This window comes from Tursiops truncatus, chromosome 1 (assembly GCF_011762595.2).
Source record: "Tursiops truncatus isolate mTurTru1 chromosome 1, mTurTru1.mat.Y, whole genome shotgun sequence".
Classification (NCBI taxonomy): Eukaryota; Metazoa; Chordata; class Mammalia; order Artiodactyla; family Delphinidae; genus Tursiops; species Tursiops truncatus.
In genome coordinates, this window is record NC_047034.1 from 112,599,921 (window position 1) to 112,627,806 (window position 27,886).

At 34.6% G+C, this 27,886-nt stretch overlaps 1 protein-coding gene and 1 pseudogene across 13 annotated transcripts in view; both read right to left on the reverse strand.

The window, feature by feature from the left end:
- Positions 1-27,886, reverse strand: part of ADGRL2 (adhesion G protein-coupled receptor L2) — a 271,627-nt gene that overhangs the window by 76,439 nt on the left and 167,302 nt on the right. For all 13 annotated transcript variants that reach the window (XM_033864355.2, XM_019919571.3, XM_019919572.3 and 10 more), the window contains one exon: positions 4,199-4,412. In XM_033864355.2, the coding sequence (XP_033720246.1) occupies positions 4,199-4,412 (214 nt within the window). The remainder of the gene's footprint in view (positions 1-4,198; positions 4,413-27,886) is intronic.
- Positions 7,630-16,345, reverse strand: LOC109547302 (large ribosomal subunit protein eL22 pseudogene; annotated as a pseudogene).

A 27,886-nucleotide genomic window follows, 5' to 3' on the forward strand; every position in this document is an offset into this window, starting at 1 on the left:
TAACAATTATTGATACTTTTACTATCACCAAGTCAAGAATTACAAGTGTGTTTATTTACTTGACTCTCAACTGATGAAGTGATGACAGTGGGGCGGGGGTAGAAAAGCCTTGAATTATAATATAAACATATTTTATGGTATTGAAATTTCTGTGCCTATATCCATTATTATATGTAGAAAACAGGGAGTTTCAAATTTAATAGAAAAATATCTAGTGCTTTTATTTAATTTTTCCAAAGAGAAATCTCCTACATTAAAGAAAAGAAGTCTGATTTTCTACATTATTAATACATTTTTCTGATGATTATAAATAGAAAAATTTGTCAAATTATTAGGAGTTTGGTGAAAATAACTCTTACTTTATTTGTAAATACTGAAAGAGTATCTTTAAATTTAAAAAATAGGGACAAGTATTCTACACATTCAATAGTTATTCTGTAATAATTCAGCTGCAAAAATATTGTCTATCTAATTTCCTTACAGCTATTTCAAACTATGTAATAGTCAAATATGGTGGACTTCCTTTAGTGTTTATAATCTGACATACACAGAATGGAGTACTTATAAATTACCACTATGAAACTCACTTTTAAGTCATCTTAACATCGTCTTCCTTGTCAATAAAGTGTTCATGTTTAAATTGTCATTGTGTTGATTAAATAATAATAAGCCACTAGTATAATACAACAATATAAAAATGGAGTTTCTACAGGCAGTTTTGGAACTAACCCCTTATTTTCCCTAACACACAGTAAATTGTTCAGAGATTTTGATAGCAAGGAAATTACAGTATGCTTTCACAGAATTTAAATACCCCAAACTCTAGTTCCTTTAAAATGTATTATCAAAAATGTAGCCCTGCTTTTATAACATAATGAAACAATGAAAATAACTTGCCATCTTATCTTGTACATTTCCTATACTATGCAATTACATTTATATTAACAAGTATGATAAGGCTTATGTGTTGTGCTAGATATTTAACCATGTATTTAAACGTATAACCCGACAAACAAAAGTAAGTTACCTAAAAAGCACAATTCCTCAGGGCCAGCTCTTTTCAAATTCTCTTTGTACTAACTCCCACTGCTTTTTTGCCTGTCAGTCTAATAAAAACAGGTAATTGTACATAATCATTTTTCACTTCCTATTTCTCTCTGGCTTAGTTCTAGATGCTCATGTGATATCACTACCACTGAACAGTCGGATCAACATATTAAGAATGAATAAATGGTCAATTATCAGGGATTACCTTTATTGTCTGCCTGCTATAGGCAGTTCTCAATTTTTTAAATACTATGGGCAAATTGTTCTATTACAATTTTATTGGAGCACAGAATCCATTCTTCTAAAGAAGGTATATTATCCTACGTAGTTTGTTTCACAAGCCAGATTTCAAATCCTACATAGTCCATAAAGGACTTTTGTTTTTTTAAAAAAAACAAAATACAAAACAAAACCAAAAAACACAAAAAAACTTTATCCAGTGCCATTTGTGCAAATAAGAGTTTACCTTAATTTTTTAATAACTACCCTTTAAAAACTAAATAAAAGCATTTTGATGGAAATCTTTCAAAAGTATTATATATGTCCTCTTGTTTATTAAAAATATCTTGATCAGTATCAACATTAACAAAAAACTTACTATAATCTATCAATAAAAATATGCTAATACCTATTCTGTTTGAAATTAGAGATTTTACAGCAATTTGTACCCATACTCTTATAGACTGGATTTTTAAAAAACAGTTTTTCCATTATTTCCTTAATCGCTCTTATCACCTTTAGATGATTTCACTGTGCCTACACTGATCAGACCTCAGTCTAGAAAATTTCCTGCTCTACTTTAAGGTAGACTAGCATACAAGCTACAAAACTGGACAGAGGACTGTTTTCAGTGGGGGAAAAGAGGCAAGAGGAGAGGGAGTAAGCTTTGAATAGAAAGATAAAGGGTTTTCCCAATAAACAAAATACAAAATCAACATTGTATAACTCTGTGAAACTTGTGTTCCTTCAGAGAGTCTCTATGTTCCAAATAACTGGGATTGCTGGATATTACTTTCAATCATAACGAACACAATTTTAATACCTTACATATAAGAAAACTCTAATTAAGGTGCCAAGAGTACCAAAATTTACGATTAAAAAAAAAAAAAGATGCCAAGAATTAGGTGCTCTGTGTTAATGCAGAGGAAAGTCCATACCCATTGTCAGCAGTTTTTTGTATTCTATTTACTTATAGAAACACAACTGTCCAGTTAAGAGATATCATTCACATATTTTATAGTTTATAACACACACCTTCCAACACATTTTTAAAACACAAAATTAACCAAAATTGGTATATTATCCAAATAACTTTCTATCTTCCTTCCTTCCTTCCTTCCTTCACCCCACTTCCTCCCTTCCTTCCTATTATCTATATATGAAGAAAACAAGAATGAGCGCTATATGTTTTAACTTTCTTAATCTGTTGTTTTTATTTTGTTTGTTTTTCTAAAACTGAAGATCAATAGAAGACAAGCCACAGATTGAGAGGAAATATTTGCAAAAGACATATCTGATAAAGGATTGTTATCCAAAATATATTTTAAAAAACTCTTAAAGGAAATTCCCTGGCAGTCCGGTGGTTGGGATTACGCGCTTCCACTGCAGGGAGCACAGGTTCGATCCCTGGTCAGGGAACTGGGATCCTGCAAGCCATGCAGTGTGGTAAAAAAAATAAAAATAAAAAACTCTTAAAGCTAAACAATAAGAAAACAACCCAATTACAAAAGGGGGCAAAAGACCAGAACAGACACCTCATCAATAAAGATACAGAAATGGCAAGTAAGTATATTAAGAGGTGTTCAACATGATATGTCATTGGGGAATTGTAAATTAAAACAATGAGATATCACTATACACCTATTAGACTACCCAAAATGTAAAACACTGACAATACTAAATGCTGGTAAGGTGTGGAGCAACAGTAACTCTCATTCATTGCCAGTGGGAATGCAAAATGCAAAACAGTCACTTTGGAAGACAGTTTGGCAGTTTCTTACAAAACTAAACACACTCTTACCATATGATCCCACAAATCACGCTCCTTGGTAGTTGCCCAAATGAACTGAAAACTTATGTTCACACAAAAACCTGAACAGATGTTCACAGCAGCTTTATTCATAATTGCCAAAATTTGGAAGCAATCAAGAAATCCTTCAGTAGGTGAATGGATAAACTGTGGTACATCCAGACTATGGAATATTATTTAACACTAAAAAGAAATGAGCTATTAAGCCATGAAAAGACATTTACTAAGTGAAAGAAAGCAATATGAAAAGGTTACATTCTGTAGGATTACAACTGTGTGACATTCCAGAAGAGGCAAAACTGTAAGAAAATAAAAAGATCAGTGGTTGCCAGGGGTTAGATGGAGGGAGGAATGAGTAGGTGGAACACAAAGGATTTTTAGGTCAGTGAAACTCTTCTGTATGATATTACAATGGTGAATAAGTGTCATTATAAATCTGTCAAAACCCACAGAATGTACAACAACAAGAGTAAACCCTAACGCAAACTGAGAACTTCGGGGGATAATAATGTGTCAATGTGAGGTCATCTACTATAACGAATGTACCACCATGGTAGGGGATGTCAGGATGTCAATGGTTAGGGAAGTCTTACACGTGTGGAGATAGAGTATGATAATTCTGTGTACATTCTGCTCATTTTTGCTGAAAAAATAAAGTTTACTAATTTAAAAAAATTAAGGAACAATTATTGCCAAAGACCCAGACATTTAAAACATTCTTGAATTATAAAATATTTCAAAATTTTGAAGGCTTAAACAAGATTACATTTCAATTACTTTTATTCTATGATGTATAAAAAAACCTGTAATACGTATTCCTTCTGATATGTCAATCTATATTACATTTCAAGATTACATTTCAATTACTTTTATTCTATGATGTATAAAAAAACCTGTAATACGTATTCCTTCTGATATGTCAATCTATATAAAAATGATATAGAGATTTAAGTGTTGTTGAAATATTATAAAGTAGAAGTCAACATTAGTAGGTAAAACCCTAACTCACTTTAATGAATAGGCTGAGATATGCACTGTATCTATCCAGTCTGGAGTTATGATAATACTTTTACGAATTTGGATGTAGTAACTAAAATGGGATAATAACACGTGAACATTTACCTTTGAGTCATAATTTTGAAGGCATCTGGGAGGTAGCAGTCTGTATTCTCCATCTGAAATGGGTCAGCATCACAAATCTTGTCGTCTGTCCGACCATAGTTAGCGCTCTCAATCATGATGACATCACTGCCGGGACATCGTAGATCTATAGAATAACCTTCACAGGATAATTCTCTACGAACTAACCCAAATGGTAAAGCTGCTCTGCTGAAACCTTAAAAAAGAAAAAAAAAAAATTAACTCATTTATGAAGTATATTATTTTAATAAGGCATTTTCAAGTAATATGAGTCATGTCTATATCCAAGAGATGTCATACAAAGTATGTTTTTCAAGCCATCATTCATACATTTATTCAATAATTCTCTGGATCTTTACTATGAATCACTAATGTATTATTAAATTTTTAATATATATCTTTAGCTGGATTATTCATCTTTATAAGACAATTTTAAATTACTTTAATAAAATATTTTCTGTATAACCTAGTCACAATCAGAAATTAAGTGGCCCTTTTTGAGTAAACCCAAAGAAAAATAACGCATTTGATCAATGGATTTATAAAGAGTGACAAGATATACAAATACAGAATGCAACAATTAAAAAAAGATCGGTTTTCATTTACGAATGAAATCAAAGCTCTGCTATACAGGACACTGGCCTTACCCATTTAATGTAGACATATTAACTGCTGTTAATAGAATTATCTTAAAAATACATTTGTCTTAGCGTCTCCCAAAATAACTAAGACACTATGACAGTATCATACTTATGGCACAATAACTTATTTCAATTTGTAGACTCTTTACTGAAAACTGACATAAATGAAAGGATTCAGCAGATGGGCATTCAAAGGAGCCAGCACTGCTCCAATCCAGTCCAAAAAGCTGAAACCCCCAAAAGGGGCAAAATTTCTGAGATTCAGTTTTGTCATTTACAAAATGGAGATGAAACATCTATGATGTTATTATTTTTTCCTACCTGTGTGACTCTAAAATGAGATAATGTACAGAAAAGCACTTAATAGAAAGTGCCATATGAACTTAAGTATGGTGCATTAGGCGGCATGTAGATAACCAATGTTCATGAGTGCTATAAAAAAAGATTCCAAATAGAATAAGAAATTAGAATTTTAGGTTTTAATCATGGTTCTCAAGCAGGGGTCCTCTAAAGTAGTAACAGAGCATAGAACAAAGGTAAAAGCAGAGAAAGCCAAGAACAGCCAACAACAACTATGTGTGGGAGAAGCACATCTCTGTGTGCTGCTGTGCTACCTATGGGTTACCTACCGTATCAAAAACTTCTACACTGACCCAATTTTTTATTTCAGTTCTCTAACTTGTTGCCATATATAGCGTTTCTTTTATAAAAGACTAGCATTAATTTCAGTATTTTTTCGTATCTCTATTCTTTTAATTACTCTGCATCACACGAGTCATCCCTTATATCCCTTTTTACTGGAAAAAAAAAAAAAATGACATTCAGAAGTAAACTGTTCCAAGACACAAGCTTCTAAGTTGAAGAGCTAGGTTCTGTCCAGGTCAGTCCAATGCTAAAACCTGTTCTCTTTAACTATTGCACAATGTCTCTCACTAATACAATAAAATAAACAGTCTCCTGGATAAACATGCATCTTCTTTCTAAAATGCAAACAATCCTGCGAAAGGATTAGTTAGTGGGTTGTACCTTGGTATGATTTAGAAAATCAGCAATTCTCAAACTTGGCTGAGTTCTCAGTTCTACTGAGAAAACTAAAAATGTAATTGGGATGGAGAGAGAAGAAAAAGACACAGCTTAGAACACAGAAATCTTCAGGGGATTGAGGCAAACGCCAACTTTGGTAGGTTTTCACTAAGAAGATTTATGGTCTTACGAGATTACAAAAAGAGAAGCGCACTATCAATGAAGAAGGAATACAGAAACGGAGCTGGGCAATATCATGAAAAACAGTAAAGGGGCCAACCTTTCAACCTTTTCCCAAGTTCATAAATAAACTTTTACATATGTTACTGCTTTCTTCCATTTGTTGATACTGTACTGCTTATACAAATAATTCCGCTTAAACTAGTATTATAGTTGTTTTAAATGAAAATATGTTTTAGGGTTTCAGAAGCAGACACATTTCTGTGGCAAAAAGCTGTGTGAAAATTCAAACAAGTGACATCATATAAAATTTTGGAGCACTGCATATTTTAAAGCCAGAGATGATTTGCAATTATAATACCTTGTAAATCATATTATTAGAGAATTACAAATATGAGAAAATGTTATTATAAGACTGACTTGGAGCCAAAATTCACAAGTTGTAGTATTTGTCAAAAATATAGAATTGATTCTGAAGCACTGTGGTTTTTAACTTGAGCTCCTTAATTTTTGTTGTTGACAGTTTGCAGGATTATAGTTATGGTTCTAAATGAATTTTCCTCTGCTTTTGAAAGATATTTGAGAAATTGCAGAAGTCTTGCTGTTTTGATAATTCAGAGAAAGGATTTTTAAAGCCTTAATATTAATCATCCAAAAAGGTAAAGTATGGAAAAAGAAAAGGAAAAAAAATAGAAAGATCAGCACACTTTACTAATGTGGTAGATTTCCAATACAGAATTTTCTGAAGAACAGATCATGGTACTTATACTTTCATTGCATAGAACTGAATGAGTTCTTAATGGTGAATGTTGCTTTATTTAATGCTATAATATTATTGCCTTAAATCCTGTGTTCTTTTTACTAAATTCTTGTTCTCTCACCTGTTTCCACTGAACTTTATACTTATGTATAAAATTTAAAAATTGCTTGTTATTACCACATGGTGCTGTGGATATTCATTTTTAATATATATCTTCCCTGCTAGACTCTGATGATAGTTAGTTATAATTCTAATGCCTAGATTGGTACATGATACATAATTCCAATAACTGCTATCAAACCAAATTGCCAAGTTGAACAACTAGTATCTGTTTAAAACAATATAAATTACAATGCGTTTTCCTCTGTAATATCTATTGCCTTTGGCAGTGAAAACAAAGAGTGAGCATTAAGAAACAGATAAATACTTAATAATCAATAAAATTGTTATATCCTCAAAAAAAGAAAAAAATGTTTAAATTCTGTCAATTAATTATTTTCTAGGTACCACTGGGGTTCATTAGTGTTTCTCACAAAGACAGACGTTTATGAACCTTCCTTTATTTAAATCCTGTGTTTCCAACTGGATATGGATATATATATATATATATATATATATATATATATATCCATATAAAACAAATATGAAGAAAAAATAAAAAGTAAATATTGTAGTAGCTAACATTTACATAGCAATTACAACGTTTAGATACTGTCCAAACTGCTTTTTATGGATCACCCTTTTTATGATCACCAGCATCATCAACAACTATCAACACAACAAAAAACAATGGAGTAGTTAACTGTAACAATACCCATTTACAGAGCATGAAACTAAGGCATTAAATAGTAAGTAATTCAGGGTCTCAAGGATTACTGTGAGTTAGATTCTAACGCATGCAGGGTTCTCAGACTCCAGAGCCCATGCTTTTAGTAATGGCCATGAACAGAAAGGGATTCTGTGACTTCTCAAGCCACCATGTTGATAATACAAACAAGATTAACTTTATAATTTTTCATACCATCTGAAATTCACCAAAAAATGTTAGTGAATTTGACAGGTAACAATTATTTTAAAGGTTCACACAACATATAGATAATGATGAAAATTGTATCTGTGGAAATGTAGCGATGTGTGCCATAAACTTATTGAGAGCAAAATCTATACTGTGCAAGTATGGACATACAGAAAGAGTACTGAACAGTACAGATGTCTGGGTCAGCCTTGTGAACTTGGCTAAGTCATTTTATTTTTCTGGGTTTTAATTTCTTTTTCTGAAGGATTAAAGTCATTTCAAAGTCCTATCAAATTTCACCAATCTATGATTCTAAACAGGCAAGCTCCTTTTAATCAGGTATACATGCTATTCTAACATTTTCAAGTGGTCAACAATTAAGACATTTGTTGCTCTATTTCTTTAAAATATAAACATAGGAGAATGTTAGCATGGATGGACTATGGCACAATAATGTAGATTGTATGGTACTGCCAAGAAAATTCTCAGAAGTACATGGATGAATTAGTCAGGATTCTTTCTGGATTAACTATTTTAACCAAAGACTTACTGGAAGGGAGAAAATAAACACGGGCCAATTATTAAATCAAAAGAAAAACCCACATAAACTTTTTTTTTTTTGGTTCCTAAGTTTTATTCAAGAACTCATACAAAATATTACAGATAATTGAGTTTTAATCCTCATCTTCCTCCTCTTCTTCATCTTGATTAATCTAGAAGTAACGCAATTCGTAGCTCTTTGCTGTTAGTAACTACGCCTAACCAGTCACATAGATTATTCTTCAAATATTTTTTTGGTGATATATTTCAAATACCTTTTGGAAAAAGGCACCTCAGAAGTTACAGTAATCTTGCTTTGCTTTTTTCGACTGTTACAATACCTCCACCAAGATTCCCAGCTTTTCCATTCACTTTGATTCTCTCCTAAAAAACCTGCTCAAGATTGGTGGCATCCATGATTCCATCTTCTACAGGATAGGTACAGTCAAGAGTAAACTTCAGGACCTGCTTCTTTTTTTTTGCCCCCCTTTGCCACAAGCTTTGTCACGGGCGCCACGGTAGCAGCGAATGGCAGAAAGCATAAATTTTTCAGAAAAATGTAAATTCTTATGCTTTCTTTGGGCACTTCTCCCCTATTTTCCTGAAAACTTCAAGGGGTATGGCTTCAAACTCTTCCACCAGCAATGGGACTTCAAAGAAGTTTGGAAAGTCTTAAATAAAACTATTGCAATTAATATTAATTTTTAAAATTCAACATTTTCACTAAGTAAATCTTATGAAAAGTCAGAACAAAACTTATTCCTAAAAACACTTATTTACACCTTTATTTATATCACATTAATGACTTACTATACTGAGTCACAGGAAGAAATCATCACAGGTATCAGTACCATTTCTTAATTACACTTTCTTCCTTTGTACACGAATTCATCCTTAATTGTTTAATGGCACATTTTTCAGGACTTTTTTCTTTTTTTTTTGCGGTACGCGGGCCTCTCACTGCTGTGGCCTCTCCCGTTGCAGAGCACAGGCTCCGTACGCGCAGGCTCAGTGGCCATGGCTCACGGGCCCAGCCGCTCCGCGGCATGTGGGATCTTCCCGGACCGGGGCACGAACCCGTGTCCTCTGCATTGGCAGGCGGACTCTCAACCACTTTGCCACCAGGGAAGCCCCAGGACTTTTTTAAAAATCACTGGCTAAGAGTATATGACTGACGCCCAAATATGACTTTGCATCAGAGTCATCTGGTAAGTATTTTTTAAGACATATCTGCAAGCCCGAATCCAGCCCTACTGAATCAGAATATCTGGGTTCAGATGAAGGTAGGCTATCTGTATTTGGGGAAGAAAATTTATTTATTTGCAACACACTGATACAATAACTAAGACATGCCAAGAATTTCTCCAAGGTCCTTTAAAATAGGTTTTCTCTATTACATATTTGTTAAGTCATCATCATATTTCCTCTTAATTCTCTAATATAGTTTTACTTTAATCTTTGAACATATTCATAATGGCCACTCTGAAATATTTATCTGCTAAATCTAACATCCAGGCCCACAACAGAGGCAGTTTCTATTGAATGTTTTTTCTCCTAAGTATGGGTCAACTTTCCTGTTTCTCTGCATTAGCTTGCAAATTTTCTGTTGTTGTTGAAAACTAGACATTTAAAATAATACACTGTTAGCTACTCTAGATTCCTTTCCCCTGAGAATTGTTGCTGTTGTGATATTTTCTTTTTAGCATTCTGACTGAATTTAATCTGCTGACTCTGTCTTCCCCTGTACTTTGCAGCTGCTGTGTGTCTCTATTCATTGTTGTCGTTGTTATTTTAATTCTTATTTTTATTTTCTAGCTTGACTTCCTAGGGATCACACCTGTCTCTGCATAGCTTAGTGATCAGCCAATGATTGAGCAAAGACTTTGCACAAAAACCATGAACCCATAATAAGGTCTCCACCCTCTGCTGATTGACCTGTATGTTAGGGAGAGTTCAAAGTTCAAGCAGTTTTCAAGTCAGCCTTGGTTATTTACTTTCTGCCACATCCCCTCGCATCTCCTCTGCTCTGTGTGTAGCTTCTCAGTCAGTCAAGAACGCAGAGAACGTTTGGCTCTTTCATTTCCAAGGTTTCCTGGTTATGTTTCAGACTGGCACTCAGTCTCCCCACCTGGGACCACAACCTCAGGTTAGCAAGAGCTAAGGGTCTTCCCCATCTGTTTTCCACAGTGTTTACTACTTTTACTGACAACACTGCTGGGCATGGGTTCCCACACTCTACTCTAAATCAAGCCAACTCTCCCTGGCAGCTCAGTCACAGATTTTCAAGGCCAGCCTTGCTCTGACTAAACTAACCACAATGACATAGCCAAAGAGTGCAGGGTGCAGGGAGAAGCAGCCCCAGGCTAGGCGGCTTTAAACTTGAACTGTGTGTACCAAAAGTTCCATCAGCTTTTTTTTGTTTGTTTTTTAAAGAAATCGTTCCCAATTTCTTATATGGCTCTGGTTACTTTCCAGAGCCCTAAAATGGTGGTTGTTGACAATTTTGTTCAGTTTTATACTTCTTTGGGGGAAGAGGATTTGCCATCCTCTCCACCCCATCATCACTAGAAGTCCCTCTGAGGACTTTACAAATATATACTGACTAAAAATCCTCATAACAACCATATGAGATACGTATTATTATTGTCACTATTTTACAAAGGAAGAAATCGAGGCACAGAAAAATTATGTTTTCCAAAATCACACATCCAATAAGAATGAAATCAAGGTTTGAAACCTAATACTTCAGCTCCCAAACTCGTGTTTTTCAATGTTACTTTAATGCCTCTCCAAATGATAATGACACTTAGCAGCAGGTTGGGGACCCCTGTTGTACAGAACATAGTTAGGGTGTACTGGGTGCCTCTAGTCCTAGAGGAACAAGGGCAAGAAAGGAAATAGTTGTCTGATGGTCAAGTAGTCAATGAAATTGCTCAGTCAACATAATCAACATAAACAAATGCCCAAATTAAAACTCTTTAATCACACTATTACTATGACATTTATTCTAAGCTGTACTTTCAATATATTTCTATTTCAACAAAGAAAAAAAAAAAGCATCCCAACAAGCAAAGTGTAATCCAATCCATCTGACAATCGAAGAAAAAACTTGTGGGAGGCTCTGTGAGCAAAAAATCAATATTGCAGCTTTGTGCTGTGCAAATGTGAACACTGCCAAATAGTGGTGCTCAGAGTAAAATGAACTGTTTTGCTCCATTTTCTGCACTCTGAACAAATGACTTTGAAGACACTTTTTCCCTCCCAAGCTATAAAATGTCAAGCAATAAGTCTGTGTTTTAGGCTAGTGATTGGAATAAACACCTCCTGTCAACAGGTGCAGTGACTTAGGATTGAAATCTTTCATATTCAGGGAATAACTCCTAATAAACAGATGTACTGCTATGAGATGGGAATTTGTAAGACCAGAACTGGAATTCTAACATTGGATTTCACATCATTTATGAGCATTTTTGCAAGAAAATGTGCTACTCTGGCAATAAATAGTATACTGCTATAAGCTTATGCCTGTGGTGGACTTCAAACTCTTGTGGGAACATTTTGCTTTTCTAACATTGTCTCCCTCAGTCTGCTCTTTGGACATTTCTGTAAAATCATACATTCCATTAAAAGACTTTTTAAAGCTATAATATAAAAACTTCAACTTTTCTGGTACTGTTTTCCTTAATTACTTTGAACTGAACCCTGTCATGTATGCCCTGCTCATGCCAGCTATGGTCCCAGTAAGCACCACTCCTTTTGATTATCATGGTCCTCTATGGGACTGAGGCTGTGACTTCAAGCTCTACAGAAACATTAACTCAGACCATCGTCTATTACCAGTGGCGGAATATGAAATCTCTGATTTACTCCTGTTTATGTATGATAATAAGATTTCTTCCTAAAAGGGAAATAAGAAAAATACTTAATGAGAAGGGGGGCATGATTTCCACCAGGCTGAACTCTAGTTCAGAAGCTTCCAGAAAACTTATTCCCATTTCATTTTAATTTAGGTGAAAAGTCAGTGTTCAGAGTAAACCTAAAAGATAAATTATTTCACTAATAGTTCAACTTTTTCAATTTATCTCTGCATATTCATGAGGTTATTATAACAAAATTTTTAAAATCAAGGATGTATAATAAAACTTACCTTTGACCTAATGAAACTTCAAAGCTTTTGCACAGCAAAGGAAACCATAAACAAGACCAAAAGACAACCCTCAGAATAGGAGAAAATATTTGCAAATGAAGCAACTGACAAAGGATTAATCTCCAAAATTTATAAGCAGCTCATGCAGCTCAATAACAAAAAAACAAACAACCCAATCCAAAAATGGGCAGAAGACCTAAATAGACATTTCCCCAAAGAAGATATACAGACTGCCAACAAACACATGAAAGAATGCTCAACATCATTAATCATTAGAGAAATGCAAATCAAAACTACAATGAGATATCATCTCACACCAGTCAGTATGGCCATCATCAAAAAATCTACAAACAATAAATGCTGGAGAGGGTGTGGAGAAAAGCGAACACTCTTGCACTGCTGGTGGGAATATAAATTGATACAGCCACTATGGAGAACAGTATGGAGGTTCCTTAAAAAAACTACAAATAGAACTACCATATGCCCCAGCAATCCCACTACTGGGCATATACCCTGAGAAAACCATAATTCAAAAAGAGTCATGTACCAAAATGTTCATTCCAGCTCTATGTACAATAGCCCAGAGATGGAAACAACCTAAGTGTCCATCATCGGATGAATGGATAAAGAAGATGTGGCACATATATACAATGGAATATTACTCAGCCATAAAAAGAAACGAAATTGAGCTATTTGTAATGAGGTGGATAGACCTAGAGTCTGTCATACAGAGTGAAGTGAGTCAGAAAGAGAAAGACAAATACCGTATGCTAACACACATATATATGGAATTTAAGGAAAAAAAATGTCATGAAGAACCTAGGGGTAAGACAGGAATAAAGACACAAATCTACTAGAGAATGGACTTGAGGATATGGGGGGGGGAGGGTGAGCTGTGACAAAGTGAGAGAGGCATGGACATATATACACTACCAAACGTAAGGTAGATAGCTAGTGGGAAGCAGCCGCATAACACAGGGAGATCAGCTCAGTGCTTTGTGACCACCCAGAGCGGTGGGATAGGGAGGGTGGGAGGGAGGGAGACGTGAGAGGGAGGAGATATGGGAACATCTGTATATGTATAACTGATTCACTTTGTTATAAAGCAGAAACTAACACACCATTATAAAGCAATTATACTCCAGTAAAGATGTAAAAAAAAAAAAAACTTACCTTTGTATACTGAAAGGCAGTACGTTAAAAACTCATTCCATTTAAGCTTGCAGAATGTCACTCTATTGTTTTAGTTACTCTTAGTCCGTTTTAAGAGATAGCTTTATCAATCAAACTCTAAAATATCTAATGTTTTGTGTTCATTAACATATAATTCTTTAACCTGTCAGTATTATGTGAGAAGCCTAAACCATGCCATGTGCACAGTAAAAAAAAACTACTTTCACCTTTGAACTTGTGTTCATGCCAAGAACAAAAAAAATAAAGGAATGCAATGTCATTTTCCAGCACCCTGGCCTTGAAAATGTAGCAATTTGTGTGTTAAGTAAACTTGGTTAGCATGAAACACAAATCAAATCCTTACAAAAATATAAAGTTCTTGCAAAAGAAAGTGTTCAAACAATTTAAGGTCATGTAACTACAAAATAGTCAACTCACCATATATGTGTGACATGCCTTAGCTTCTTGTGTCTTTCTGGTTTACAAAACATTTTTTTCTATTTTGGATATATTTTAAATTATGAAGCACTTCAAACAAAAAAGTTTTTAGAAGAATGTTTACAGTTTCGAGTAAGATCAATTTATACACAAAATACTAAGATTTACATTGGAATACACAAAAATTCCTAATAAATAAATACATGATAAAAAAATTAATACGTAATTAAATCCAATTACATAAACAGCAAGGGAAAAAACTTTACCTCTGTGTTTTGTTAAAAGGAACAAAATTCTGGACACTTTGGACACTCAAAACGTAAAAATATACTGCAAGAATGCCATCAGCTATTAGGTTCAAATATGACTACTCCTGAAAAGCCTCTCAATATTTTAAGGAGAAAGTATGCATTATAAGTCCTTCAAAACATTTGGAGATTAAATTCCTTATTAGAAAGAAATTGATCTCTCCCACTTAAAAACCTGTAAATTATCTGGCAATGATTAATAATTCACAAGTGCCATTAAAATATAGCAATTTAAAAGTTATAAATTACTCTCAGTTTAATACTGAACTTTAAAAGAAAAATTCCTGGTAAGCATGTCTATTAAGAATAATATATGCCACAGACAGACGCTTTTAATAGTCTCAGCATATAGCTAGCTATAACTTCTTGAAAGTTCACAAACATACAATACTTTCATTCTGATCTATTTTTAAATATTAGTGAATTTTGTATTAAGCCTCAATATTACCCTTACTACTCAGTGCCTATGCCCTCTGCACAGGATGTTCTACTCGTTTTTCTCTTAGGAAACAATTATTCTCCAAAATCCAGTTCAAAGCTTCCCTAACAATGGGGAATGAAGAACCTGAGCTCAGGTTTGGGTCATCTATTTTCTTTCTTCCAATAAATATTTATGAGCGTCTACTATGTGCCTAGCACTCTTCCACACACTTGGGATGTAACAGTGAAAAAAATGACAATGATCCCTGTGTCTGGGTAGCTTCCATAAGGAGTGAGTTCTCCTTGAGGAAAGATATCATCCACCATTACAATGCCAAGCCTGATAGTCAGTTTACAGTGGTCTCTTTATAGCGGACATAAAATAAAGACATGTTAAAACAATAGGTGTAGGAATGAAATGAGTGCATGAACAATTATGAGCTCCACTATCAGAGCAGGCAACATGTTCTTTACTTATATTCCTCTGCTACTGAACGCTGAGTGGCTGAATAGAAAGAAGTGAAGCTTATTTACTTTTGTGTCCTTAGTTTCCAACACAGTGCATGGTACATAGTCAGCAATCACCTTTTGCTTAGTTTTATTTTATGCATTATTTTATACCTTAATTCTTTGTACAAAAAGTTGTCAAATATACCCAAGATGAAGATGTTTTTATACAGGGGGAGAAAACACACGCACCACAATTTTATCTTTTTATATATGTTAGTTTTAAAGTTTCTAGTTTTGAAGTTTAAGCTATGTACATTATCAGGAAATGTTGTATTTAAAACATTTTATGTCGGGAGATAAAAAAATATATATATAAATGTAACAAAGATGACATCTTCACCAGAGTCTCCAAATCAGTGGGACTCAACTATGAAATGCACCCTTAAAAGACTGACCACCTGCTAGAGTTAAAAATCATCCAGGAGTTGTGGTCATTGGTCATGTGAAACCATCACAAAAACCAGAATAGCAACTTTACCACTCCCCTTTTTCTTCCCTCAAGGAAATAGTAAACACTTATATTTATTTATTATTTATTTAATATTAATATTTATTATTTTTAATAACTAGTTAAAACCAGTTTAGCATTAAGAATTTACTATTGGAAATGCAATTTCTCAAGTCATTTACATTGCACTATCAAATCAAAATTCATAAGTAATTCTGTGTAAAGTATTCACTGACAACAACAACAACAACAACAAAAAAAAAACTAGAGAATAATCACAGAATAAGTAAGAAAATAATTTCATCGTCTCTTCTGGTACAACAATTTATTTCTACTTCCACATTGATTATTTACTATAATCTTCTAGCAATTTTATTATTTTTATTACCCTTCTTGTTATCAGAAATTCCACTACCTCCCCTCACCCACCCAACCTCAGAACATATGTTCTTAAAAGCGGTTACACAAAGCAACAACACAAAAATATGAGTCTCGTTCCTTCATCCAGTGGCTCACACCAAGCCATACCGGCTAAAGGATTCTATTCCTTTCCTGTCACGGTATTAGTCTGATGAATACAACTACCTAGGAGTGGAGACCCCATTTAGAGTATTCCCCAGGCAGGTCTCCCAGATCAGAAAGTCAAAATTCAAATTCTTTTTGTTAATATCTTGTATTCAAACATAAACAATATTAAAAAAAAAAAACCAAACCCCCAAAAAACTATTAACCATAATTTCATTTTTTTAAAGGTACATTTAAGTTGAATCACAAGAGGGACAACAATGTATATAAGACTTCCATGTCAATTAACTTTTATTTGGTAACAATGAACTCTAAAGATGTTAATTTACCAGGGTTACAACCTGCTTCCTCATTAAAGGCATCTATAAGGAGGCCAATTAACACCAATTCTAAAACTTATTTAACTACACAGAAACTGCAGGAAACCACCCACTCATTTCTCTCTTTCCCAAACAGGAATCCAAAGGTAATCACATTCAACTGCTGACTCAAACAAGTGTCCTAGAAGGGAAAGGCATTATATCTCCACATACATTCCTATGAGGTATTTATTTCTCACTTCAGGTAGGAAAGATTAGCACAGCCTGAAACCAGTCTCAACTCTTATCTTGACTTTTCACAAACTGTTACCCCCACTAACCACTAACACTTGGATCATTTAAAACATGTCAGGCATTTAACCTTTTCCCCACCGAATAAGGGAGAAATTTCATGTCTTTCTTTCTACATGCCATAAAAAGCACTCTTTCCCTAAAACCTCAAATGACTTTAGGAAGTTAGGGTTTTTTTAGAAGATATTTATTTAACTGAACACACTAAAACTATCGAAGATGACACAAATGCTTTTCTGCTAGAAGTGAGAAGGCATCTTCCAATACGGTTCTAGAAAGAGAAATTCTTACTGAGGTCCTTTCCCATCTCAAAAAAATAACTCATGAGACCAAAGTTGACTTATTTAGTTTCCCCCCTTTTCCCCAAAATGATGCTTAAAATTTTATTCTAAATTATACTACAGGGACTTCCCTGGTGGTCCAGTGGTTAAGACTGCGCCTTCCAATACAGGGGGTGCGGATTTAATCCCTGGTTGGGGAGCTAAGATCCCATATGCTTCATGGCCAAAGAAAACAAAACATAAAACAGAAGCAATATTGTAACAAATTCAATAAAGACTTTAAAAATGGTCCAATCAAGAAAAACTTTAAAAAAAATAAATTAAAAAAATAAATTATACTACATACATGGAATTTTTGAAACCCCAAACTAGACTGTAACTACTAAGATGTAACTCTTTCTTTATAAATAAAGGCTATTTTTTATCTCATGAACAAGTTGTAAAGATAAATTTCTGAAAGATACACAGAGCTATTGGAGTAACTAACCAAGTGGGTAATAAGATCTATAAAACAAAAATTAAAAGATTTACTCCAGTAAATACTGTACTACTGTGCTGTTACATTTTTCAATGCTCCTGGACCAATTAAAAACTGCAAAATAAATGAAACCAAATGCAGTCGTGAACCCATTTTTGTGAACTTCAATTCAAAATGCAAACTCAAAATAATCAAAACCACCTCCAAATGGAAAACAGCATTTCAAAGTTATCTCTTACTAACATCTTTGGCAGTCCCACCTAAACACATTTATTGCTCATTCATTCATCCACTTGTATTTCTGTCCTTAGCACATTCTAATTTCTCCACCAGGCTATTCAGAGATAAGCCACAGAAACTCATAATTCCCAAAAACAAACAAAAAAAAAAGGAGAGAAGAAACTTGAAATTCTCAGGTTGGAGGCAACTCCACCACTTCCACAAACTACAGAAAGCCCACTCAATGATAGAAGTTCTCCCTGACAAAAGAGATGACTTATAGAAGTATTCTACTGTGATACTCTGAATGAAAACAGAAACTGCTTCCCCAAATGATATGAAGGTTATCATATAATTCCTTAAATGACAATATAATGACCTTGATTTCATGGGTGGTTTCGGTGTTATTATTTTTGCATTGTGATGTTGAGGTTTGTTTAATTTTTGATGAAAAGATAAGGTTTTAAAGAACACACTCAAACTATTCTCAAATCTGTGTCGCCAGAGCATCGGGGAGGGAGGTGGAGGTGGGAGGGTAAGTTTAATCTGACATTGCACGGTGAAAATGTTGCCTTAAAAAACAAACAGCACGACTTGCCTGCAGTTAAAATTTTATCCTTTCTTGTATTTAACTGCCAAGTTGAACATCAAGAGAACAAGAAAAAGCACGGTAGCAGATCCAAGTGTATAGACCCTGCCCTTACATACACAGCCCAGTGTCATCTTTCATACTTGCCTTGTATAGGTACCAACAGCACAAAGGCAACAGAGCAGTTCCAACTTCTGGATTCAGACATTCTAATGAATTATAAGGAAAAAAGGCTCTTAGGAACCCCGTTTCAGCCCGTGTTGCTATGTCTCATTGTACTACTCTAATGTCCCTTCCCTCTACTTTAACTCAGGTCTCCCCAACCCCCGGGCCACGGACCGGAATCGGGCCGCACAGCAGGAGGTGAGCAGTGGGCGAGCGAAGCTTCATAAACTGCCGCTCTCCATCACTCCCCATCGCTCACATTACCTCCTGAACCATCCCCCCCCCCCACTCCCGTCTGTGGAAAAACTGTCTTCCACGAAACCGGTCCCTGGTGACAAAAAGGTTGGGCACTGCTGCTTTAAATGTTTATTTCCCTTTACAATCTGAAATACTTTAAATTTCACCCTTATGAAGCTGAATGTTGCCAGATAAAAAAGCTCCCTTACTATAAAAAAAGAAGAAGAAGAAAGGCTTGATAAGAGTCTCAAAAACAAGTGCTTCTTATCAGAAAATGAGAGTAAGTTTAGGTGAATCTGATTTATAATGACAACAGGCATGTTTCAGAAAATTACATCTCCCAAGATAAACTGTCTAAACAAATACCACTACGTTTAAATACTTTATATAAGATGTACTCACAAATCATGAGTATCAATTTCAAAGTAGGTGAAGAAAAAAAAAACAGGAAAATAAACATATACAATGCTCAGTTTAATTGGTAAGAGCAAAAGGAGGCAAAAAATTAAAATATGATGAAATTTTCTCCTATCAAATTACCAAATATCTATGAGTATTGTAAAACACACAGACTCATACATTTCTAAGATTACAAACTGATACCATATTTCTGAAGACTCTTACCAAATTTCTTTTGTAAATATATGTTCTGAAAAGAATCCAACATTTGACAGATTTAGATAAAAAGATATTCATAATGATAAGTTTGAGACAAACTAAAGAATCAAAATAGTAAAATGGCTCAAAAGTACATTGATAAAATAGAATGATACAATCCTAATAAACCATATTATAAATAATAAGTAATAATAAATATTATAAATAATAATTTAATAATATTTAGTGATTTGGGAATGTATTCTTAGAGGATTATGCAAAAGATATATACATGAATATATAGGAAAAAAAAGAAACACAGGAGGCAGAAACCCTTTTTTGGGATAACAGTGACCAGCTCATCAAAACCAACTGGGCTCAGCAATTGGGGAGGTGATGAAAACTGGCCATCAAAACTGAGGTACCAAGAAGCAGAACTTGGGTTAAAGGGAGCAAGTGAACAAAACGGCACTCTTCCAAGTAGGATAATGAAATCCTATTCCCCTTTTGAGGAATGATCTGAAAATATACCATCTCTCACCCTGAGAATCAAAGTGTTTCCTAGACCTTCCTGGTTCCGAGCTACCGGACTCTGAACACCAGATGCCTATGTGGACAAGGTGGTTTTTCCCAAAGACTGGATATATCCCTACTCCTTACATCAATTCCCTCATTGCATCTGAGATACATTTTCTTGGGGTGGTCTGTGCCCAAACACACTGATTCAATAAGGAAAGAAATATTTTGCTAAAGCAGGGCCTGTCTCCTATAGATTACATGAATTTCCTCCTTCCCACCTCTTCCAACTCATAATGACCTTCTTGCTGTTTGCTGCAAATTTCCCCCAACTCAATCCAGGCTTATTACCAGCACATCCCATGGTTGTCACTTTGCTATTGTTTTTTTTTGTTGTTGTTGTTGTTTTTGCAGTATGCGGGCCTCTTACTGTTGTGACCTCTCCCGTTGCGGAGCACAGGCTCCGGAAGCGCAGGCTCATTGGCCATGTCTCACGGGCCCAGCTGCTCCGTGGCATGTGGGGATCTTCCTGGACCGGGGCACGAACCCGCGTCTCCTGCATCAGCAGGCGGACTCCCAACCACTGTGCCACCAGGGAAGCCCCATTTTGCTATTGTGTTAACCCTTACATGTTGAAAGGTGAGTGAGCGATCTATTTTTATGGAATTAACTATTTATATAAAAGAAAGAAGCAAATGATACCTGTGACATCAAGGTGTTACGTAGGAAATTCCAATAATTTATTTTTTCATACAATTTATTAAAATGTATAGTTAATCTGCTTACACTATGGAATTGAGTCAATAATTTATTCATAATCTAAAATATAGTACATGTGTACCTGCTTTTGCAACTTTCTGCATGCCATTCTCCCCACTTAGAATTCTCTCCTATATGCTCAGCTTCAGGGCCTCCCTCTCATTTAAGGGCTCAAAAGCGCCCTTCTCTTAAAACCTTCCCTAGCAGAAGATACAGCATAAAACCATCATGAAACTAACAAAAAGCAGACTTGATTCAAGACAGGATGATACTTTTGCACTTATACAAATTATGTGCATAAGACTGTGCAAATCACGCTAACAAATGTTAGGTTTTTCAAAGAAAAGTAATGTATTGTCAAAGGAGAAGAGCATTAAAGGAGGGGTCACTGGTTATCACAGTGCCCTACGTGCACCACTCTTGTACAGTGAGTCTTACTGAAAAGGCAAACAGTAGAGCCAGCACATCCAGATTCCAAAGGTTGCCCCAAGAATGCAGAGACAAAGAACCACTCCTGCCCTTTAGAGAGATGCTCTCTCCATCTCCCTGGTGATGTGGACTTCTGACTTCCAGTGTCTGCTCTACTCTGCAACAGTATTCTGTAAGCTCGTCAACCACATTCACTTGTAGAAAAGTACCCACTTATATCCCATAGGCTGGCTAATTTGCTTGCTTCCTGTGTGCTTTAAAACCTAGTTGTTGGGAGGCTGCACATATATCTTGAAAGTCTTAGTCTTCTGGAACAAGAAGTCTTATTTCTAGGAACTTCTTAACCACAGGCAATTTGGTAAAACTCTGTATTTCAGTTTCTTTCTCTGTAAAATTAGGATAATAGCTCCTATGTCTCACAGGGTTTTGTGAGGATGAAATAAGTAACTACATGTAAAGTATTCAGAAGAGTGCCTGACAAGGTAAAGTACTCAATTTTGTCAACATACTTTTCTTAAAAAGTGTTGCATTTGACACCTGGTCATAAGCTTTGGGTTCCATCTTCGGTAAACTAAGGAAACAGCCTAATTGGCTAAATTAAAAACCAGATATAATTGAATAACTCATTATATGTAGATAATTTTCAGATTATGAAATCATAATTATAGGTAGTGAGAAATAAGCTAGTCCCTGTTGTTCCCATCTGTCTCTCCTATATGTTCTTTGAGGGCACAAAGTTCATTTGCCAACTGTGTGTGTGTGTGTGTGTGTGTGTGTGTGTGTGTGTGTGTGTGTGTGTGTGTGTGTGTACAGGCACAGTACACGAGTAAATAGGTCAGGAAAAGGGACCATGACTTGCAAGGATTTAGAATATTCTAGACACAGTGTACATTATCTCAATCATCACTATGATTTAGCTGAATCCACAGAATCCAGGCTGTTTAGTGGATTCTTACATCCCTTTTTAAGATTAGAAACAGGAAAAACCTCCTCGGACGAGTTTTCTCTGCAGCTATCCCACCTCACCCCCTGAGCTGTGTCATAATTTTGACAATACGTCCAACGACACTCTCTGCACTATCACATGGTTTCAAAGGTATCCGTTTATATGTCTCTCCTTCTAAGACTAAATATTCCTTGAAGGCAGGAATGGATACTTATTCCTGTTTTTATCCCAAGCATCTAGCACAGTGCCTGGTTATGGTAAGCACTTAATACATATGTCATGTTAATTTTACAGCTCAGGAAACGGAGGCTCTGGGGTATTTATCCAAGGTCACATTACTACAAAAGGAATATGAAGACTGGCCTTAATGCTCCTCTCACTATACCATGGTACCTCTGTCAAGTCCTATCAGTAGTTATTTTTGAGCTTTGAGGCCACTTCACGTCAGCACCTTTTTAGCCTATTTTACCATGGGCATCACTGAAATTCTAAGAAATCCCTCAAAACCTTTCCTAGGCATTTAAAATAAACCCATCAAATGCACATTAAAGTGACACACTAATAAGTTTTGGCATAGATTTTCCAGAGGTTACACTAAACTTGTTTTGTAAACTATGTGTTGGAATACGTAATTCCCTCACCTAGTAACACTTCCGTGTGTTAACACAAGTCGAAATTTTATTTGGAAATCTGATAGGCAAAATTTCAAAGTCAGCCAAAGGTTAGTAACAAACATTTTAATGATGAAAATTTCGTTATATGTAACATTATTACAATTTTTTCTGAGCATTCAGATGTCAACATTTTTTATTACCCAAACCAAATGATCGAAGACTATAAGAAACCTCTGTAGGATTCAAAAGAAATAGACTAAAAGGTTCTGTGTCCTGGTCTATTGCCTTGTTCACCTTTGCTTTCAGTGTCCAGCACAAAGGCAGTCTGTTGAATAAATTAATCCTCTTACCAAAATTCCATTTCATTATGTCTGAGGAAACATGCTTGGCCACACATTACTTTGTAATAAGTATATTGGAAGTCTGTATGGATGTGCCCTCTGGAAATTGGAGAGAGATCGTGCTACATAAGGAGCCACAGACTGTTTTCTTAAGCCATACAGAACACAGCAGAGTGTGCTTTGTGGAGCTGGAAAACAACCGCTTATATTTTTAGGTAGGGGTTGTCATCTTTCCTAGACCCCTATATCTTAATCTCCTATATTGCACTAACAATTTTACCTGAACCAAAATAATCAGATGTTACCCACTGTTTCCAAATATTCTCACCATTCACTTTTTCACACTCAGTATGTGTTAAATGTTATATGATCTGCAAAAGTGGGATACCATGATGTCAAAAATCTAACGCCAATAACTTCAGTAACAGAAATTATATAACTATCTTTAATAGCAGCTCCACTACCTTTTCAGATATAATTAGGAATTTCTTCACGATATCTTCCCAGCATCCATTATACTATAATTTGAATTCATATGCTTTCTGATTAAAGATGGAAAAGTCTGTATGAGGGTATAGATAGTTTCTATTCTGTTCACAAGCAAAATTACAGCACCCAATAAGGTGGGTACTTAATAAATATTGTATATGTTAACATGCAAACATAACCTATGTCTAAATGCTGTTAGATCAAATTTCTTGCAATAATTCCATTTTTAATCTTTTAAACTCAGTTTTCTATGAATTCCCCTGCTTTTACTGTATTTCAGTTTTTTGGTCACTTATACATCATTGAAACATTTATTGAGTGGTCACCATGTGCTAAATAAACAAGACACAGTATACTAAAAATAAATTTTTCCATTTCTAGTTTTAAGCACTTCAGTCTTAAAAGTATGACACAGAGCACCTCATACAGTGAGAGAAAGGTGAATGATTTCACAAAAGATAGAAAGCAATCTCAACAGGGTGGTGTCCAGGAAGGTTCTTCAGGTAAGGCAATGTTTTAAAATCTCCAATATCAAAAATACACCAACTGAAATAGGTAGGATCTGATCAGAAGTGAAATGACAGAAAGACCACATCAAGTTCACTTTTTAAACTATTACTATTTTTAATTGTAAGAACTTTCATTTTTTTAAACGAAACTGCAATATATGGAAGGCATAGTTGAAAGCATCCCATCAAAACATTTCTTTTCACTATAGCTTTTGTTTAATCAACAAAGCTAGAGCCTCATTTCAGTCTTTCAACATTTCACATAAGTTTACTTGGGTATTTTGCAAAGGTATCAAAAACTGCTTAGTATGTCTAAAACACTAAAATAAAACAATGTACTGAGAAACTCAATAAAATTCAATTAATGTGTGTATAAAGGCTGTACAACTAATTTTTATTTTACTGTTTATCAAAAGAAGACTTTCTGACTCACTGTTTACAGTGCTCACCCTCATCATTTCATGAATGGCTCTTCTGAAATTCTCTCATCACTCATCATCTCCGTACTTCGAGTCATTCTCTACTTCAGTTCAACAACCACTCTGCTTACCTTTACCCTTCTAAAAACCAATCTAATTCTAGCAGGTTTAATAGGTTTGACAGCTCTCCCAGTTCTTCACAATAAACTCCAAATGCCCAAGTACGGCAGGCAAGACCTCTTGACTTTCTAGTCACATTCAAAGTTTCTAGATTCATCTCTTTCAATTCTCTACCCCAAATGAATAAAATCATACTCAACTTTCAAGGATATATTCTAACATCATGGGGTATTTTCTGAACTTGACGATTGGTACTAATCACTTGCTCTCTATGCTCTCACAGTTTTTAGAAAGGCCTAAATTATCACATTTAGTAATTAGGAACAATTACAGTTTATATAGGTACTATTTCTCTTAGAATATCAAGACTTGCATCTTCCTTATTTATCTTTTCATTACTAAAAGTATCTGCAAGTGATAAGTTCTATTTTTTTTAAAAATTGCAATCTAAGAAAAATTTAAACATTTAAAATTTCATGTGGGGGCGCTGTAACTGGGAGACGCTTTTAGGATGAACCATCCAGTATTTCTTTACACAAACACATGCACACACGCGCACACACACACGTAAACTATGCCCACGGGCATGATACTCTATATCAAAACAATATAATTATTGGGTTCACACATAATCAATATAAATTTCATGAAAAAGTATTCTTATTATATATAATGTCCTCCATTTGCTATTCTCCTTAAGTGCTGATCATAACCCCACTAAATACTATCTTCACAAATTGATAATGGGTGGTACTCTACAATTTGAAAAGCACCAATCTAGTCCAAATCCTTAAATAAAGAAATAGGGGCCCAGGATCATTATGTGAATTCCCAGAGGTTCCTGAACTACCATCAGACACCATATTCTAAGACACTGGTCACACTGCCTAGGCAACTGTTCTGCACATTCTCAATATGCATTCTGTACTCTGTCACTTGGTTCAGTAAGAAATCTAAAGCTTCCAATGGACACTCAACTATTCTGGATAAAGTAATGATCCTCCTCTCACCATATTTAATACCAGTTACAAATTTACATAAAATAATCCCTATTAAACATATAAAACATATACTCAGAATGTCTATCTTTGACTAATTACAGTAGGGGGCAATTTTCAACATCTCTAGACTTCAGGACTAAGTGCATCTTTCTGAGAAAGTGTGTCAAATTCCTGGAATTTCAGAGCTATGGTCTTTTAATCCATTACCAGTTTTTCACCAAGAGATTACTGTGTTGTTTTTCTTACATTAATTATATATGGAATCCTCAGGCAGAAATTCTGACAGAAAGAATGTAAATGAGCTAAGCAGATGCTATTTTAATTAAAAAGAGTATATGCAAATATTTCATTTTGAATAGGAATTCAGTGAGTTTTAAAATTATTCTTATTTGGCAGGCTTTGTTGTTTAAATAAAAACCACATTTTAAAAAGCTTATCACATTGATTATTAATAATGCAGAATAACTAGTCAACTTAGAGCTTCATCTGCAAAGGTAATAAGTATCGGAGGAGTATTTGGGAAGAGAAAACAGAGGAAATACAAACTTACCTGATGGTTAATTTCTTCTCAGAAGCTGAACTTTTGCTTTCTAGCAAAGAAGTACCTGATTACTACCAAATTTCAAAGACTGTAACTTGGGCAATATAAAAAGTATGTAATTATGTAGGTAATTGCAAAGAAATAACATGTGTATTTTACATCTAAAATGATACACGAAATACAAATCATGTACGAACTATTTTAAAACGCTTTCAACAAAAAAGGTAAAATCCACTTGTTGCAAACACGCTCCTTTGAAGATCCGCAGGAGCGTCATTATTAAGTTTTTAGTTAGTGTTGATTAACAACATCACCCAACACAAGATCCTTTTAGTTTCAGTTAACTGCTAACTAAGTGACTGGCCTAGAAATTCACAAAGCTATAGGGTAAGCCTAATTTGTCCCTGTTTTCAAGTAACATCAGTTTGGGACTGTTTCAGTGTACATTTTAACAACAGTAATAGGGTATTCAAATTTGGGGGGAAAAAAACATAATTTATGGAAATCCCAATGCTTAATTAAATCACAGAATGAGGTTTTGAAGTAGTAAATAATAAATCACAATGAATCCTCAATCTGGTTGTCAAGGAAACTACTTTGCCTTTGCCATAATTGCTGTGATCCCCATCTTGCCCCCTTTGACACCAAGCCTTATCATGCATTCTGGTCAGAGACTGACACTGAGAAAGTAGCTTTTCTATTCCTCTCAGGCAATCATGTAACATGCATTGAGCTCGACTGAACAGGGCCATGCGACCATACAAATGCTGAATTCAAGGCCTTTCCTCTTCTATCTGGAGACAGTAATTAACTAGTAAGCAGCAGTATATTTCTATCAAGCTTTAGATAAGTAATGGGACCGTGTTGCCTTGGCAGGTTTTAGCAGCTGTGTTTGTAGAAAGTTTTTACAAAGTTACTGATTTATTGTCAGAAAACGTGTTTGTGAACCAGTAATCATTAATGTTTTAAAGTTAAACATCAATTTTTTAATTCCTTTGATAATAAAGATCAAATATTAGGTTTAATAAAACAAATATTTACATCAAAACATTACATTTAATATTTATAAACCAAATATTGTAAATAAAACAATAAAAGCAGTGCCAAATATGTATCATCAGCTCAAATGGTTTAACTTTCTCCTCCTTACTTCTATTTTTGTATATTGGTCATTTTTAGTAATTATTATAAAATAAAATCCTGAAATAAATGGGCAGTTTTATGTCTCTAATTCCATATACCGCTTCCATTGTTTTCTGTTAATTATTTTGACTTCCTTAACTAGATTATTTTTTAAAGCATTTGTTTTCTAATATAATTCTAATTTGCTTTCAAAAGTATTTCTTGAGTTCATTTTGCTGTATATTCTGGAATACTCAGACCACTCAATCATGAAGTTCTCTCTACTCACTTCAGGTACTAAATGGTATAAAAGTAAAATTACCAGTGTACTTCTTAATGCTATTTATCTACACTGAAATCAAAACTATCTTCCTCATCAGCAGGACAGCTTCCAAAATTCAAGGTATGTATTCATTCTTTTCTCTTTTATTTACTTAAACTCAATATTGGGTCACACACAAACCGTATTTCTCTAGAGCTGGTCGCACTTAACCAGCAATAAAGATAATAATATTGACTATAGAGTATTATATGAAAGAACGCATACATAGTGTTTAGC